The sequence below is a fragment of the Anser brachyrhynchus genome, assembly GCF_964034855.1.
Source record: "Anser brachyrhynchus genome assembly, chromosome: 2".
In the NCBI taxonomy this organism is placed as follows: domain Eukaryota; kingdom Metazoa; phylum Chordata; class Aves; order Anseriformes; family Anatidae; genus Anser; species Anser brachyrhynchus.
In genome coordinates, this window is record NC_137695.1 from 161,209,243 (window position 1) to 161,223,691 (window position 14,449).

The 14,449-nt window shown below is 76.5% G+C and overlaps 2 protein-coding genes across 16 annotated transcripts in view; both read left to right on the forward strand.

The window, feature by feature from the left end:
• Positions 1-3,583, forward strand: LOC308190689 (uncharacterized protein). Its single transcript, XM_080582353.1, has 2 exons — positions 1-1,411; positions 1,918-3,583. Exon 2 carries the CDS (start codon positions 1,973-1,975, stop codon positions 3,410-3,412), a length of 1,440 nt encoding a protein of 479 aa, XP_080438479.1. The 5' UTR covers positions 1-1,411; positions 1,918-1,972; the 3' UTR covers positions 3,413-3,583.
• The window catches only part of PLEC (plectin), a 57,944-nt gene that overhangs the window by 5,394 nt on the left and 38,101 nt on the right, over positions 1-14,449 (forward strand). For 2 of the 15 annotated variants that reach the window (XM_080582327.1, XM_080582330.1), the window contains exon 1: positions 7,690-7,750. The exons of 5 other annotated variants lie outside the window; for them this stretch is intronic. In XM_080582327.1, the coding sequence (XP_080438453.1) occupies positions 7,705-7,750 (46 nt within the window). In that variant the 5' untranslated portion in view covers positions 7,690-7,704. Of the gene's footprint in view, positions 1-5,238; positions 5,406-7,689; positions 7,751-11,493; positions 12,121-13,446; positions 13,519-13,781; positions 13,963-14,449 lie in introns of those variants that run through there. 8 more of the 15 variants (XM_080582324.1, XM_080582322.1, XM_080582318.1 and 5 more) reach the window with 8 other exon arrangements.

Below are 14,449 nucleotides of genomic sequence, written 5' to 3' on the forward strand. Positions count from 1 at the left end.
GCGGCACGGGCGGCACCGTCTCGGGGCAGTGCCCGTGGGGGTCCGGGGAGGGCTCGGCCCCATCGGGGACCCGGTATTGTCGTGGCGGGGTCCGGTCGCGCTGTCTGATGCACCCAGCTGCTCGCAGGGACCGCTGGCGACTGTGGCCGTGCCAGGCTGCGCCGTTGCACACGCGCGTGGTGGTTGTGCCCAGCATGGGGCAAGCCCCTGTGGTCGGTGCCAGGAGGCCTGGCTGTGCCGCAGCATGCGGCGGTGCCACGGGGCGATGCCGCGGGGTGTCTGGGGGCGATGCCGCGGGAGGTTCCGGCAGAGCCCCGAGGATGGTTAGGGGAGCGGGGCATCTCCCTTAGAGGGGAGGCTGAGGGAGCTGGGGCTCTGTAGGTTGGGGAAGAGGAGTCCGAGGGGTGACCTCGTTAACGTTTATAAATACGTAAAGGGTGAGCGTCAGGAGGACGGAGCCAGGCTCTTCTCGGTGACACCCGATGACAGGACAAGGGGCAGTGGGTGCAAGCTGGAACACAGGAGGTGCAGCTTAAATATGAGATGAAACTTTTTTACGGTGAGGGTGACAGAACATGGAACAGGCTGCCCAGGGGGTTGTGGGGTCTGCTCCTCTTCGCTTGGACGCGATCCTGCGTGACCTGACCCAGGTGTTCCTGCTCCGGCAGGGGGATGGGACCGGCTGATCTTCCAGGGTCCCTTCCAGTCCCTGACGTTCGGTGACTCTCTGTGGTACCGCTGACACCGGCAGCACCGGGCTGGGGAGCAGGGGGACGATGCCGCGGCTCGGAGCTGCGCCGTGCCGTACCGCAGGCACTGCGGCCCCTGCGCCCTGTCGGGGTGGCCGAGCTGTGCCACGTCCCCTGTGCCACGACAGCGTGTCGCGGTGGCCGTCCCATGCTGTTGCTGTGGCCATGTCGTGTCACGGTGACCGTGCTGTGCCCCCTGTGCCGTGCTGTCACGGTGGCCGTGCTGCGTTGTGCTGGTTTTGCCATGCCCCACTTGCTGTGTCACAGTGACCATGCCGTGCCCCCTGTGCCATGCTGTTGTTGTGACCGTGCGGTGCCCCCCGTGCCGTGCTGTCACGGTGGCCGTGCTGTGCCCCATGTGCCGTGCTGTCACAGTGACTGTGCCGTGCCCACCGTGCTGTGTCAGTGAGCACACCGTGCCCCCTGCGTCGTGCTGTTGGTGTGGCCATGCCATGCCACCCGTGCTGTGCTGTCACGGTGGCCGTGCCGTGCCCCGTGTGCCATGTCACAGTGTCGCCGTGGCTGTGCCATGCCCCCTGTGCCCTGCTGTTGGTGTGGCTGTGTCGTGTTGCAGGGGTTGTGCCGTGCCCCCCGTGGTGTGTCACAGTGAGCACACCGTGCCCCCCGTGCCGTGCTGTTGTTGTGGCCGTGCTGTGCCTCCTGTGCCGTGCTGTCACGGTGGTTGTGCCGTGTTGTGGTGGTTGTGTCATGCCCCCTGTGCTGTGTCACGGTGGCCATGCCATGCCCCCCATGCCGTGCTGTTGTGGCCGTGCCATGCACCCTGTGCCACGTTGCAGTGTCGTGGTGGCCGTGCCGTGCCCCCCGTGCTGTGTCACGGTGATTGCGCTGTGCCCGCCGTGCCGTGCTGTCACCGTGGCCGTGCTGTGCCCCCTGTGCCATGTCAGTGTCGAGGTGGCTGTGCCGTGCCCCCATGCCGTGCTGTTGCTGTGGCCGTGCTGTGTTGCAGTGGTTGTTCCGTGCCCCCCGTGCTGTGTCACGGTGACCGTGCTGTGCCCCCTGTGCCCTGCTGTTGTTGTGACCGTGCCGTGCCCCCTGTGCCGTGCTGTCACGGTGGCTGTGCCGTGCCCCGTGTGCCATGTCACAGTGTCGCCGCAGCTGTGCTGTGCCCCCTGTGCCGTGCTGTTGTTGTGGCCATGTTGTGTTGCAGGGGTTGTGCCGTGCCCCCCATGGTGTGTCAGTGAGCACACCGTGCCCCCCATGCCATGCTTTTGGTGTGGCCGTGCCGTGTGGCGGTGGTCATGCCGTGCCCCCCGTGCTGTGCTGTCACAGTGACTGTGCCGTGCCCGCCGTGCTGTGTCAGTGAGCACACCGTGCCCCCCGTGCCGTGCTGTCGGTGTGGCCATGTCGTGTTGCAGTGGTTGTGCCGTGCCCCCCGTGCCGTGCTGTCGGTGTGGCTGGGCCGTGCCCCCCACGTTGCGGTGGCCGTGTTGCCTGCCCCCCGCACACCGTGTCCGTGGTGTCCCCGTGCAGGGGCTGCTGCCGGGGCAGGAGGTGGCTGCCGCTGCTCCGGGGCTGCGTGCGCCGGCCGGGAGCCCTCCGCTGCCCCGCTGCTGGGCGCCTGGGGACAGCGCTGGGGACACCCGGGCGGGGCGCGTGTGGCCGGGCCCGGCTGTCCCCGTCCCCGTCCCTCGGGGACACCGAGGCCCCTCTGGCGGCCGCGTCCCGGTCCCCGGGCCCTGCAGTGTCCCCGGCCGCCGTCAGAGGGCCCCCGGGGCCGGGCTGCGGGGGGGGCCGGGGGGGGGAGCCCGGCACCGAGACCCTCGGCGGGGGGGCGCGGGCCCAGGCGGCGCCTCCGTGTCCCGGCCCCGCGGCTGCTGGGGACACCCCGGGGACACCCCGGGGACCTCGCTCCGTGGTGCCCCCCCCGGGGGGGGCCGTCCCCGTGCCCTCGCTGCTGGCACCGCAGCCCCGTGCCCCCACGGCCGTGGCGAAGCGGGCCCCGTGCCCCCCCCCTTGTGCCGGGGGGGCCGCTCCTGGTGGGCGCCGTGTCCCCGCCGGGGGCCCCGTCCCTGTGGCTGGGGGGGCGCACACACACCCGGGGGGGCTCGTGCCCCCCCGCACCCCCCGCCGGGGGCCCCGCGCCCTGCCAGCTATGGGCCCGCATTGTTTCCGCCGCCCGTCCTCCTCCCCGATTTAGCAGCCGCCCCCCCGCTGCCCCCCCCCGGCCTCGGCCCCACGGCCTCGGGGCTGAGCCCGGCACCGCCGCCGCGCTGGGGTCCCCGCTGCTGACGGGGTCCCGGGGGGGGCAATCCTCGGGGGGGGTCCCGGGGTCCTGGCCCCCCCAGGACCCCCCATTTGGGGGCTGCGGGGCTCTGCCAGGGCTCCGCGTTGGGGGTCCGAGGGTCCCGCTGGGGGGGGCAGAGCCAGACCCCAGGGGCTGGGTGTGGGGGGGCCGTGGGGTGCTGTGGGGTGCTGTGGGGTGCTGTGGGGTGCTGTGGGGTGCTGTGGGGTGCCGGGGACGCGGCGGCGGCGGCGGTGACGCTGCGGTGCTGAGTCACGGGGTGGGGCGGCGGCGGGGGGGCCGGGCTGGGCCATCCGGCACCGGGCGTGCATGGGGCTGGTGGGGGCCGGGGGGGGCGTGGGCACGCGTGGGGCAGGCGTGCACGTGCAGCGCCCGGGGCAGGGCCATGTGCACACCGTGAGAGAGCAGCGGTGCCCCCCCCCAGCCCTGCTCCCCCCCCCCCCCCCTCAGGGAGGCACCCCTACGTGCTCTGTGGGGCCCCCGTTAGTGCCCAGGGCCCCCCCCAGTGCCCAGTGCCCCCTATTAGTTCCCATTGCCCCCCATCAGCCCCCCATCAGTGCTCAGTGCCCCCCATCAGCCCTGCCCAGTGCCCCCCATTAGTTCCCAGTGCTCCCCAGTGGTGTCCAGTGCCCCCCATCAGCCCCCCCAACCAGTGCCCAGTGCCCCCCACTGGTGCCCAGTTCCCCCCAGCAGCACCAAGCCCCCCCGGCTCTCAGTGCCCCCATTGTCCCCCATTGCTGCCCCCCCCCCCCCGTTCCTGGCCCTGTCCCCCCCCCCCCCCCCCTTGGCCTCCTCTGCCTTTAGGGCCGGTGCCACTCGTGGGGGTGTCCCTGTGCCGGCCAGGGCCCGATCCTGCACCCGCCGGTGGCTCCGTGCTCCCCGCGGGCGTCTGGTGGTGCTGGGCACCCCTTGGGCCCCTGTCACCCCCTGTCACCGGCATCCCCAGCCCCGTCCTGCCCCTTGTCACCTGTGTTCTGTGTCCCGTCCCTTGTCACCTACATCCCTGTCCCATCCCTTGTCGCCTGTGACCCCTGTCTGGTGCTGTCCCTTGTCCCCTGTCCCCCCTGTCCTGTCCCTTGTCCCCTGTCCCCCTGGCCCCCTTCTGTCCCCATGTCCTGTCCCTTGTCACCTACACCCCCAGACCCACACCACTCCTTGTCACCTGTGCCCACCCTGTCCCTTCCCACCCGTGTCCTCTGTCCCATCCTTTGTCACCTGCACCCCGGCTCCTGTGCATCCTTCGTCACCTCCGCCCCCAGCCCCATCCTGTCCCTTGTCACCCCCCAGCCCCATCCTGTCCCTCCTCACCGTGTCCCAGCCTTTGTCACCTGTGGCCCCGTCCCGTCCTTTGTCACCTGTGGCCCCGTCCCCTGCTGTCCTTTGTCACCTGCACCCCCTGCCCCACACCATCCCCTGTCACCTGTGCTCTGTGTCCTGTCCCTTGTCCCCCCGTCCTGTCCCTTGCCACCTGTGTTGTCCCCCCAGCCCCATCCTGTCCCCAGGTCCTGTCCCTTGTCACCTCCACCCTCAGCCCCACACCATCCCTTGTCCCCCCATCCTGTTCCGTGTCCCCCTGTCCTGTCCCCCCATCCTGTCCCTCTCACCTGTGTCCTGTCCCCTGTCCCCCCAGCCCCATTCTGTCCCTGTGTCCTGTCCCTCGTCACCTGCACCCCCAGCCCCCCACCATCCCTTGTCCATTGTCCCCCCGTCCTGTCCCTTGTCCCCCTGTCCCTCCCTTGCCCCCCGTCCTGTCCCTCACCCCCCATCCTGTCCCTCCCTTGTCCCCCCATCCTATCCCCCCGTCCCGTCCCTCATCCCCCCGTCCTGTCCCGTGTCCCCCCGTCCCTCCCGTGTCCCCCCGTCCCGTCCCTCTCACCTGTCCCCTGTCCCCTGTCCCCCCAGCCCCATCCTGTCCCCGTGTCCTGTCCCTTGTCACCCGCACCCCCAGCCCCGCACCATCCCTCGTCCCTTGCCCCCCCGTCCCGTCCCTTGCCCCCCCGTCCCGTCCCTCTCACCTGCCCCGTCCCCCGTCCCCCGTCCCCTGTCCCCCAGCCCCACCCTGTCCCGGTCCCGTCCCCTGTCGCCCCCCCCCGCCCCCCCTCGCCCCCCGCCCCTCCCGCCCCCTGCCCCCGCCCCGCGCCCCGCCCCCCGCCGCCGCTCCGCCGCCCCCCGCCCCCCCCGTGTCCGCTTCCCTTAAGGCCGGGCCGGGCCGGGCCGGGCCGCGCGGGGCTCCCGCGGCTCCCACGGCTCCCACGCGGCGCGGCCACGCGGCTGCGCCCCCCCCGCCGCCCCCGGCCCGGCCATGGCCACGTACGAGCTGGGCAGCCTGCCCCCCAACCCCGAGGAGCAGGACTTCATCCAGGCCTACGAGGACGTGCGGGAGCGCTACAAAGGTAGCGCCGGGCCCCACGGGTGTTCCGCGTGGGGGGCCGGGGCGCGCCGAGCAGGGGCCGCCGTGGGGCTGAGCGCCGGGGCAGAGCTGCAGGGGGTGGGGGGGGAGGGGAGGGGGGGCTGTGCCCCCACGCGGAGCCCCGCTCGGTGGGCACGGTGCGGCGTCCCGCGGCCCCGTGGCAGGGGTGGGCACGCGTGGGGGGTGCGTGGGGGGGTGCGTGGGGCACGTGGGGGGTGCGTGGGGGGTCAGTGTCGGCACCCCAGGGGCACCCAGACCCCCCTGCCCACCCCGGGTGTGGGGTGCATGGGGTCGGGGGGTGGCCGTGGGGTGGGGACGGGGGCGCAGGGTCTGGGGCGTGGGCTTGGGGCCGCCGCGGGCCCCCCGGGCCCCCCAGCGCGGTGGCGGTGCCGCGGCCGCCGGCTCGGAGCAGCCATGCCCTTACAAGGGGCGCGAGCGCGGCCGGCGCTGCCTGACCCCGGCACGTCACCGCGGCTGCGGGGGCCGGGGATCCCCGCGGGGGGCCGGGGGGGGCCACGCACGGCCGAGCCCCAGCTGCGCTGCCGCCCTCGCCGGGGGCTGTCCCCGTGCCGTCCGTCTGTCCCCGCGCCCCAGGGGCTTTTTATCCTTGTGCGTGCGGCACCACCGGGGTGGGATCCTGGCCAACATCCTGGCGGCCGCAGCGGGTGTCCTTTCGGGGGGGGCACGGAGGGGCCCCTGCCTGTGTGTGGCTGTGTGCTTGGGGCCAGCGGCTCAGGGCCCGTCCCAGCCTTGGGGTCCCCCCGACACTGCACAGCTCGGGGACCCCGGGGTGCCCCGGGTCCCGCTGTCGGCGCCGGTGGGGGGGTCTGGGTGCCGACCCCTGCCCTGGCGCTGGGACGGGTCACTTCCCCGCAGCCAGCGGGGTCACTGCACACGCCGCTGTCCCAAAGCTGCTGGCAAAGCCGGGAAGCGTCAGCCGAGCCTCGGGGCTCTGCAAAAAGTGTTGACACCACGAGCGAGCAGCAGACGGCTTGGCCCGCAGCCCGCCGGCGCCGCCTGTACCTGTCAGCTCCGCCTGGGCTGGCGACACTGGCGCGCGCCGGCCCCGGGTCCCAGCCAGAGGCAGCGCCGGCTGCATCCCCGCGGGCACCGCAGCGAGCGGCCGCGGGCACGGCCACGCGCCAGCCCCAGCCCCAGCCCAGCCCTGTGGCCGGGGGGCTCGGTGTCCCCGTGCTCGGTGTCCCTGCGTGGGCACCGCGGCCACCGGCGGGGGGCTGGGGGCAGCTCCCCGTGTCCCGCGCTCGTGGGGCCGCGTCTGGGCTCGTGCCCCCCCCGGCGAAGCGCAGCAGACGGGCGCAGGCGGCCGTGTAAGGATAAAAGCTGGAGCACGCCGGCAGCAGGACGGAGCTGCCGTTGGCCGGGCGCCGCGCTCGCTGCTGCGCAGGGGCGGCCGCGCTGCCTGGGGAGGCCTGGCCCCGGTGCCTGTGCCGCGGGGGGGGCGTGCAGCGCGTTCCTCCCGCCGCCGGCACCCCACGTCCTGAGCCGCCCCCGCGCGGCACAAAGAGCCCCAGGGCAGCAGGGCTGGCAGCGGCAGCCCCGCCGCGGGTCGCAGGGTGCCCGTGAGCGAGCCCTCAGGACGGGGCGGCGGCGGTGCCGCGGGCGTCGATGCCGCGTGGCGCCGTCCCTGCCCCGCGGACACGTGCCCGGGTGCCGGCGGCTGCTGGCTGCTGCCGTTATCGCCGCCCAGCCGGGAGCACGGGGGGGGCACCGCGTGGGCACCCCATGGCCCCCGGCCCCCCCGGGCACGGGCAGCACCGGCCGCAGCACGGTGGGGCTGGCGGCGGCTCCTTGGGGCTGCGGCTCGGCTCTGCCCACGGCAGGGGCTGCGTAGGTCCCCCCCTCCCCTTCTCCCCCCCAGCCGTGCCGGTGCTCCTGGCAGCGGGGGGGGGACGGGACTGCGGCCTCCGTGCTGCTGCCCAGGCCCGGTGCCGGGGGGTGGCCCCGCGGGGAGGGGGCTGTGCGGGGGGGGCTGCGCCGTGATGGGGGGGGGCGAGGCGTTACTGGGTCGGGGGGGGGGGCTGCGCTGCAGTGCATGGGGATGGGGGGGCTGTGGCGCAGCAGGTGCGGATGGCGGCGCCGATCCGAGCCGTGCCGATCCGAGCCGTGCCGATCCGAGCCGTGCCGTGCCGGGGGCGGGGCTGCCGCAGGAGCTGCCCGTTCCCGGCGCACCGGACGGGGCGGACCGGCCCTGATTGGCTGCGGCCGCCCCATAAGTGCGGGGGGGGCGCGGGGCGCAGCGCCGGGCCGAGCCGAGCCGGGCCATGGACACGTCCCGCTCCATCCACCACGAGATCATCTCGCTCAAAGGTACCGGCCGGGGTCACCTTGCCGGGCGTGCGGGGGGCTCGGCACCCGTCCTGGATGCTCCGCAGTGGGGCTGGGGGTGTGTGTGGGGGCTCGGCACCCACCCTGGATGCTCTGCAGTGGGGCTGGGGGTGTGTGGGGGGCTCAGCACCCACCCTGGATGCTCTGCAGTGGGGCTGGGGGTGTGTGTGGGGGCTCAGCACCCTCCCTGGACGTTCTGCAGTGGGGCTGGGGGTGTGTGTGGGGGCTCAGCACCCTCCCTGGACGTTCTGCAGTGGGGCTAGGGTGTATGGGGGCCTTGTCACACGGTGGGGCTGGGGGCAGGCAAAGTGCTCAGTGCCCACCCTGGGTGCTCCACGGTGGGGCTGGGGGCAATTGGGGTGCTGGGCACCCGCTCTGAGTGCTCTGCGGTAGGGCTGGGGGCGTGCGTGGGGCTCGGTACCCACTGTGGGTGCTCTGCAGTGGTGTGGGGGCACCTGCGGTGCTCAGCATCTGCCCTGGGTGCTCTGCAGTGGGGCTGGGGTGTAGGGGAACTGAGCACGCAGTGGGGCTGGGGGCACGCAGGGTGCTCAGCACCCACTCTGGATGCCCTGCAGTGGGGCAGGGGATGTGTGGGGTGCCAGGTGTGCGGTGGGGCAGGGGATGTGTGGGACGCTGGGCACCTGCCCCATCTGTGCGGCTCTGCAGTCCCCAGCACTACCACCGCCTTGTGGAGTGGGGGCCCTGTGGCCAGCCTGGGGCAGGGCTGTCCCCCGGGGGGGCACGGTCACTGTCACGGGACAGCCCCCGGCTCGCCGGGTGCCTGAGCCTGCAGGCGGGGGGCTTGGGGCCGCTGCTGCACCAGCGCTCTCTCGGCTGCACTGGCGCGCTGCCTGCGGCACGAGAGAGGGGCTCGGGGAGGTGCTGGGGGCAGGGGCGGGGGGGCTGTGCCGTGCCGTGCCGTGCCATGCCGCAGAGCCGGTGCGCTGGGGCGTGAGTAACGGGCCCCGCGGATGCTCGTCACGGGGCTGCCGCACCGCGTGCTCCTGTCCCCTCTAAGCCGCCGCAGCGGGCATGCGGCCACTGCACGGCCAATTACGCTAACGAGCCGCGGCGCTGGGGCTGGGGCCGCGCTGGCTCGGACCCCGGCCAGGGTCAGGGAGAGGTTGGGCTCTGTTCCCCCCGTCCCTTCCCCCCCTTGCAGCTCCCGGGCTGCCAGCGGGGAGATTTATGGTGAGAATGGGCATGGCCGCAGGACCCCCGCCGGCCCCGTCCTCATTAATCCCCCCGGGGCTCCCGGGCCGCTTGGCTCGGCCGCAGCGCCCTGCGAACAGCGGCGCCTTTGTTCCTGCCTCGGCACGGGAGCCCTGCGGCAACGCCAGCCCCCAGGGGCACCGGCTCCGGGCCTGGGGCCAGGGGCTGCCGGCCGGGGCCCCCGCTGCCCACCCGCCTGCCCCACAGCGCCGTGGGGCTGCAGCCTGCCCGGACCCCTAGCCATGGGTTGGGGGGAGGCGGGGAGGGGTCCGGCACCGTGCCCGGTGTCCCCGGCGGGATGGAGCAGCCGGAGCTGGCTCCGCTGTCACAGCGCAGCGGGTCGCTGCGGCGGGCGCTGACTCGGCACTTCCCGGCATGCTGCAGTCACTGGGCAGGGGGCCGGGGGGGGCTGGGGGGATGCTCCGGCCGAGGGATGCGAGCACGTCCCCGAGCTGTCCCTGTGCCACCAACGTGGGGACAGGGCACCCGGTGCTGCCTGGGGGGGCCGTGGGCCGGTGCTGGTGGCTGCGTGGGACAGGAGGCAGCTGCGTGGGGAGGCCGAGGGTGCTGTGCACGGGGAGGCCGCTGCTGGCGGCTGCAGCGAAGAGCACAGCACCCACGTGCATTGTCCCATCCTGTCCCCCCAGGTCCGTGCCGTGCCCGTGCCCCATCTTGTCCCCGCTGTCCCCTCTGCTGTGCCTGGCATGGGCAGGGCTGGGGGCACCCGGGGTGGGAGCCAGCATGGGGGGGGTGTCCACAGATCCGTGCCCCCCCCCCCCCCCCCGTGGCGCCACAGAGGGAGCAGCGCTGCGGGCGGCGCGGGGATTTGCATGCAGGGGGCCGGCTGCCTGCCGCGGTGCCGCGTCCCTGCCTCTCCCTGACCTGCCGGGGGAGCCTGGGGGCTGCCGGGTGGGGACCCTGCCCTGGGGTCTGGCGCAGCTGCGGAGGTGATGCGGTGCTGGCAGTGGCGTGACGGCTGCTGTCGCCGTCCCTGCCCCGGGGGGGAAGCCGGGTGGAGCGGGGAGTGCGGTGCCACGGCTCTGGGCCCCGTCACTCCTGAGCCAGATGGAGGGGTCTGCGGTGGGGGCGCGCGGCTAGGGGTGATCCCCGTGGCTGCACGTGAGGGGTGCGGGTCCTCCCCGAACGCCGCCCCTGGAGCTCCCGAGCCTGCCGGGGGTGCTGGTCGGTGCCCAAAGCTGCAGCGGGTGGGGCCGGGCCGTGCACCCCAGTCCCACTGCCCACGGGTGAGGGGCTTCGAGAGCCCCTGCAGTGATTTGTGCCACGGCTGCTACGGCGTTCTGTGCCACGCTGCCCGTGCCCAGGGCTGCGCTCGCCTCCTTGCTCGCTGCTGCACAGGGCCAAGCACAGCAGGGTGCAGACCCCTGGCCCCCCGCCTGTGCCCATCCTCGCCCCCCACCACTGCTGGCCCCCGTCGCTGCTCTGCTCCCCAGGGCACGGCTCGCAGGACCCGGGGCACCAGGCTCGCTGCTGCTTCTCCCGCTGGTGCCATCCCCAGCACCGCGGTGTCCCCAAGGCCCCCGGCCGTGTGCCGCCACCAGGGGTTCCTCGTTCCTCCGGCCGGATCCTGTGCCAGCCTGGCCTGACCCTGGAGCCGTGCTGGGCTCTGTCCTCACGTCCCTGTCCCGCGTGGGGCCGGCGGGACGCCCGTCCTTGGGTCGCTTTGCTGCGGGACTCCTTCAGCCCGGGGGGCTCCCCGCAGGCCGGTGGGGGGGCCGGGTGTCCGGTTGGCGTGGGGCGTGTGATGCCAGGCGGGGAAGTGACCGGGGCACGTGGCGTGGGGGCTCCGCGCCGCACCCGGTCCTAGACCCCGCACGGGGTGCCCCAGGGCTGGCACCGCGGGGCTGCGCCCGTCACCGGGCCTGGGGGGTGCTTCTGGCGTCCCTCCCCCCAAAGCCCCCCAGCTGCCAGCCTTCGGGACAGGCAGCGCGGACACGGGGGGGGATCCCGGCACGGGACACGGGGACTCCGGTTGGCCCGGCCCGGCCCGGGGGAGCCCCCCCCGCGCCCCGGGAACCTCCCCCCGCGGCGGGCCCGGCCCTGCTCAAACAGCAGCAGAGCAAACAGTGGCGCTGGCAGGATGCGGCCCCGGTGCGCGGCCCCGGTGCGCGGCGATGCGGCCCGGCGGGGCTGGGGGGGCGGCGGGGCGGGGCCGCCCCCGCCTGTTTCTTCCTCCTCGCCATGGCGACGGGGGCGGGGGGGGCGCGGGGGCCACGTCCCCGGGCAGGTGGCGGCCCGGCGGCCCCGGGACCCCCCCCCCCCCCCGCCGCCCTTCCCCCGGGGCCGCGTCCCGCGGGGGTTCCCACGGCGCGGGGAACCGGCCCGGTGGGTCGGGGCGGGCCGGGGGAGCCGCGGGGCCGGCCCGGGGGGGCTGCGCGGGGCCGGGGAGGGGCCGCTGAGTCAGGGCCGCCGCCGAGCCGCGGGTGCCCCGGCCCCCCCCGCGCCCAGCCCGGGAGGTGGAGCCGCCGCCAGTCTGCCCCGCCGCGCGCAGCGAGCAACCGCGCCGAGCCGGGCCGGGCCGTGCCAAACCGCGCCGGGCCGTGCCGGACTGTGCCGAGCCGGGCCGTGCCGCGCCGTGCCAGGCCGTGCAGAACCGTGCGGGGCCGTGCCGAGCCGTGCCGAGCCGTGCCGAGCCATGGTGGCCGGGATGCTGATGCCGCTGGAGCGGCTCCGCGCCATCCTGGAGCTGCTGTTCCGCGAGGGCGTGCTGGTGGCCGAGAAGGAGCGGCGGCCGCGGCGCTGCCACCCGCAGCTGCCCGGGGTGCCCACGGTGCAGGTGATCCGCGCCATGGGCTCGCTGCGCTCCCGCGGGCTGGTGCGGGAGACCTTCGCCTGGCGGCACTACTACTGGTACCTGACGGACGAGGGCATCGCCTACCTGCGCCAGTTCCTGCGCCTGCCGCCCGACATCGTCCCGCTGTCCCTGCAGCGCACCCGCCGCCCCGCCGCGCCCCCCGCGCCCGCCCGCCGCCCCGCCGCGCCCCCCGGCCCCGGCAGGACGCGCGAGGAGCCCCCCGGCTCCCGGCTGTACCGGAGGAAGGAGGAGGGCGAGCAGCACGTGGAGCCCGCCGCCGCCGCGGGGGGGGTGGCCCGGGAGGGCCCCCGGCCCGGCCCGGCCCCAGGTAGATCCCGGCAGCCGCGTGGGGAGGGGGGACCCGCGTGGGACCCCGCGCCGGGCCGGGAGGGGGGGCGCCGGCCCGCTGCCCACGGGGGGGGCTCCGCAGCGCGGGTGCCGGTGCCGGTGCCGGCCGTGCCCCCCTTCCCATCCCGGAGAGGGGGTGGCTCCTCCCACCCCCCCGCCCGGCCAAAGGGCACCCGCGGGGATGGGGACGCGCGTGGGGACGGGGGGAGGGGGGATGGGGACGCGGGGACCCGGGGGCCCGGCGGGGCTCCTGAGGGTCGGGGGGGGGGCTGCGGGCCCTGCCGGGGGGGATCCTCCGGGCACGGAGGGGCTGGGCCGGGGCGGGGGGGGGGGCTGGCGCCGCGTCCCGCAGCGGGAGATGCTCGGCGCTGCCGCGGGGCCGAGCCCGGGGACGGACGGCGGCAGCTGGGGCGGACGGGGCGGCTGGTGGGGAGGGGGCTGCCGCGCCCCCCCGCCCCGCGGACACGCGATGCCGACACCCGATCCGCGGCCGGGGGGCGCGGCGGCAGCTGGATCCGGCGGGGGCCGCGGGGCATCCGCGGCGGGGGGGCCGGGGGCAGCTGCGCCCCGAGGCCGCGGTGCCGGCCGCTCGCCCTCCCCGTGCCGCCGCCCGTGACTCAGCCCCGCGGCCGCGGCCGCTCCAAGTTTCCAGCAGGAAGGGGCCGAGCCCGCGCCCCGGCCAGGCCGTGAGTCAGCGCGGGGGGGCCGGGGGGGGCCGCCCGCACGCGTGGGCAACGTGGGCCGCGGGGACCGGGCGCGCTGCCCTGCCCGCCACCGGCCGCGCGTGCCCGAGGCGCGTCCCCGCGCGGGGCAGTGCCAGGGCGGGGGCAGGCCCCCGGCCGCAGCCGGCGCCGTCCGTGTCCGTGCCCGTGCTCGTGCCCGTGTCCGTGCCCACACCCGTGCCCGACACCTGGTGGGAACCGGGACCGGGCAGGCGCCGCTCCGCCACCGGGGGCTCCGGAGCCGGGTTTTCCTCCCGCTCGGGGCCGTCGGTGCGGGAAAACCCGGCCTGGAGCCGGCGGCGGGGGGACGGGGCCGCGCCGTCGGGGGGCGGCGGGGGGAGCGGGGAAGCGGCGGCACAACGTCCGGCCCCGGCCCCGGCCCCGCGTCCCCCGGCGGCGGCGGCCGCCCCGTCGGGCCGGTGCAGGGGGCTCCGCCGCGCGGGCCGTTAACCCCCTGCGGCCGGCGGCTCGCCCCTCGCCGGGGGCCGGGGCCGTCCCGCCCCCGGCCGTGTCATGTTCTAACTCGGGCGCCGTGACGGACCCCGGTTATTTATATCGGCGCCCGCCCGCTGCCTCCCTCCCTCCGTCCCTCCCCCGCGGGCTGACCGGCGGAGCCGCTGCGCCTCGCTCCGCGCTGCCCATGAAGGTCGTGCCGGGTAGGCGAGAGCCGCGCCGGGCCGGGCCGGGCCGGGCCGCGCCGGGCCGGGGGGGGCGGCGCCGCCCGCGGTCCCGAAGGCCGGCGCGGGAGTGGGGGGGCGCGGGCCGGGGGCAGGGGCTGGCGCCGGGCCCGGGGCCGCCCCCGCGGGGCCCGATCCCGCCGGTGCGGCGGGGGGGAAGGCGGCTCCGCGCCGCGCACCGGGAGGGGTTAAGGCGGAGCGGGAGCGGCCCCGGGGGGGCGGGCGCTGGCGCCTCCCAGCCCCGCCGGGCCCGGCAGCCCCGCGGAGCCGAGCCGAGCCGTGCCGGAGGGCGGGCGGTGCCGCGGAGCCGCGCCCGCATGGACGACCCCGGGTCGCTGTTCCCGTCGCTGGTGGCGGCGGGGCACGCCGTGTCGCTCGCCCTGGTCTGGTACTGGCGGCGCCGCGCCGAGCCGCCCGCTGCAGGTGAGTCCGGCCCGGCCCGGGGCTGCCGAGCCGCGGGGCTCCGGGGCTCCGCCGCCCGCCGCCGCCCCTCGCCCCGCCCCCGGGCACCGGCCCAGCCCCGGCGGGGGAGGGCCCGGCCGCGCCGTCGGGGCGGGCGGCGGCGCGGGGGGGTCGGGGGCGGCGGGGCCGCCGCGGGGGGCTGGGGGGGGGCGCGGGCGCTCCGCGGGCCGGGGGGGGCGATGCCGAGCGCCCCCCCCCCCGCCCCCGGTGTCCCCCCGTGTCCCCAGCCCGGCCCCTCCCCGGCCGTTCCCGGCAGCCCGGTGCCGGCCCCGGGCAGGCGGCAGGTGCTGCCCCGGGGCGCCGAGGTGCCAAATGCCTTCGGGGACAGGGCTCTGGTGACAGAGGGGCGCTGGGGAGCGCCAGCTCCACGCCTGCGCGGCTCGGGGCTGCTCGCCGGGGGGGTCCTCGGCATGTCTGCCCCCGCCATGGGGCCGTCCAGGGGGCTGCA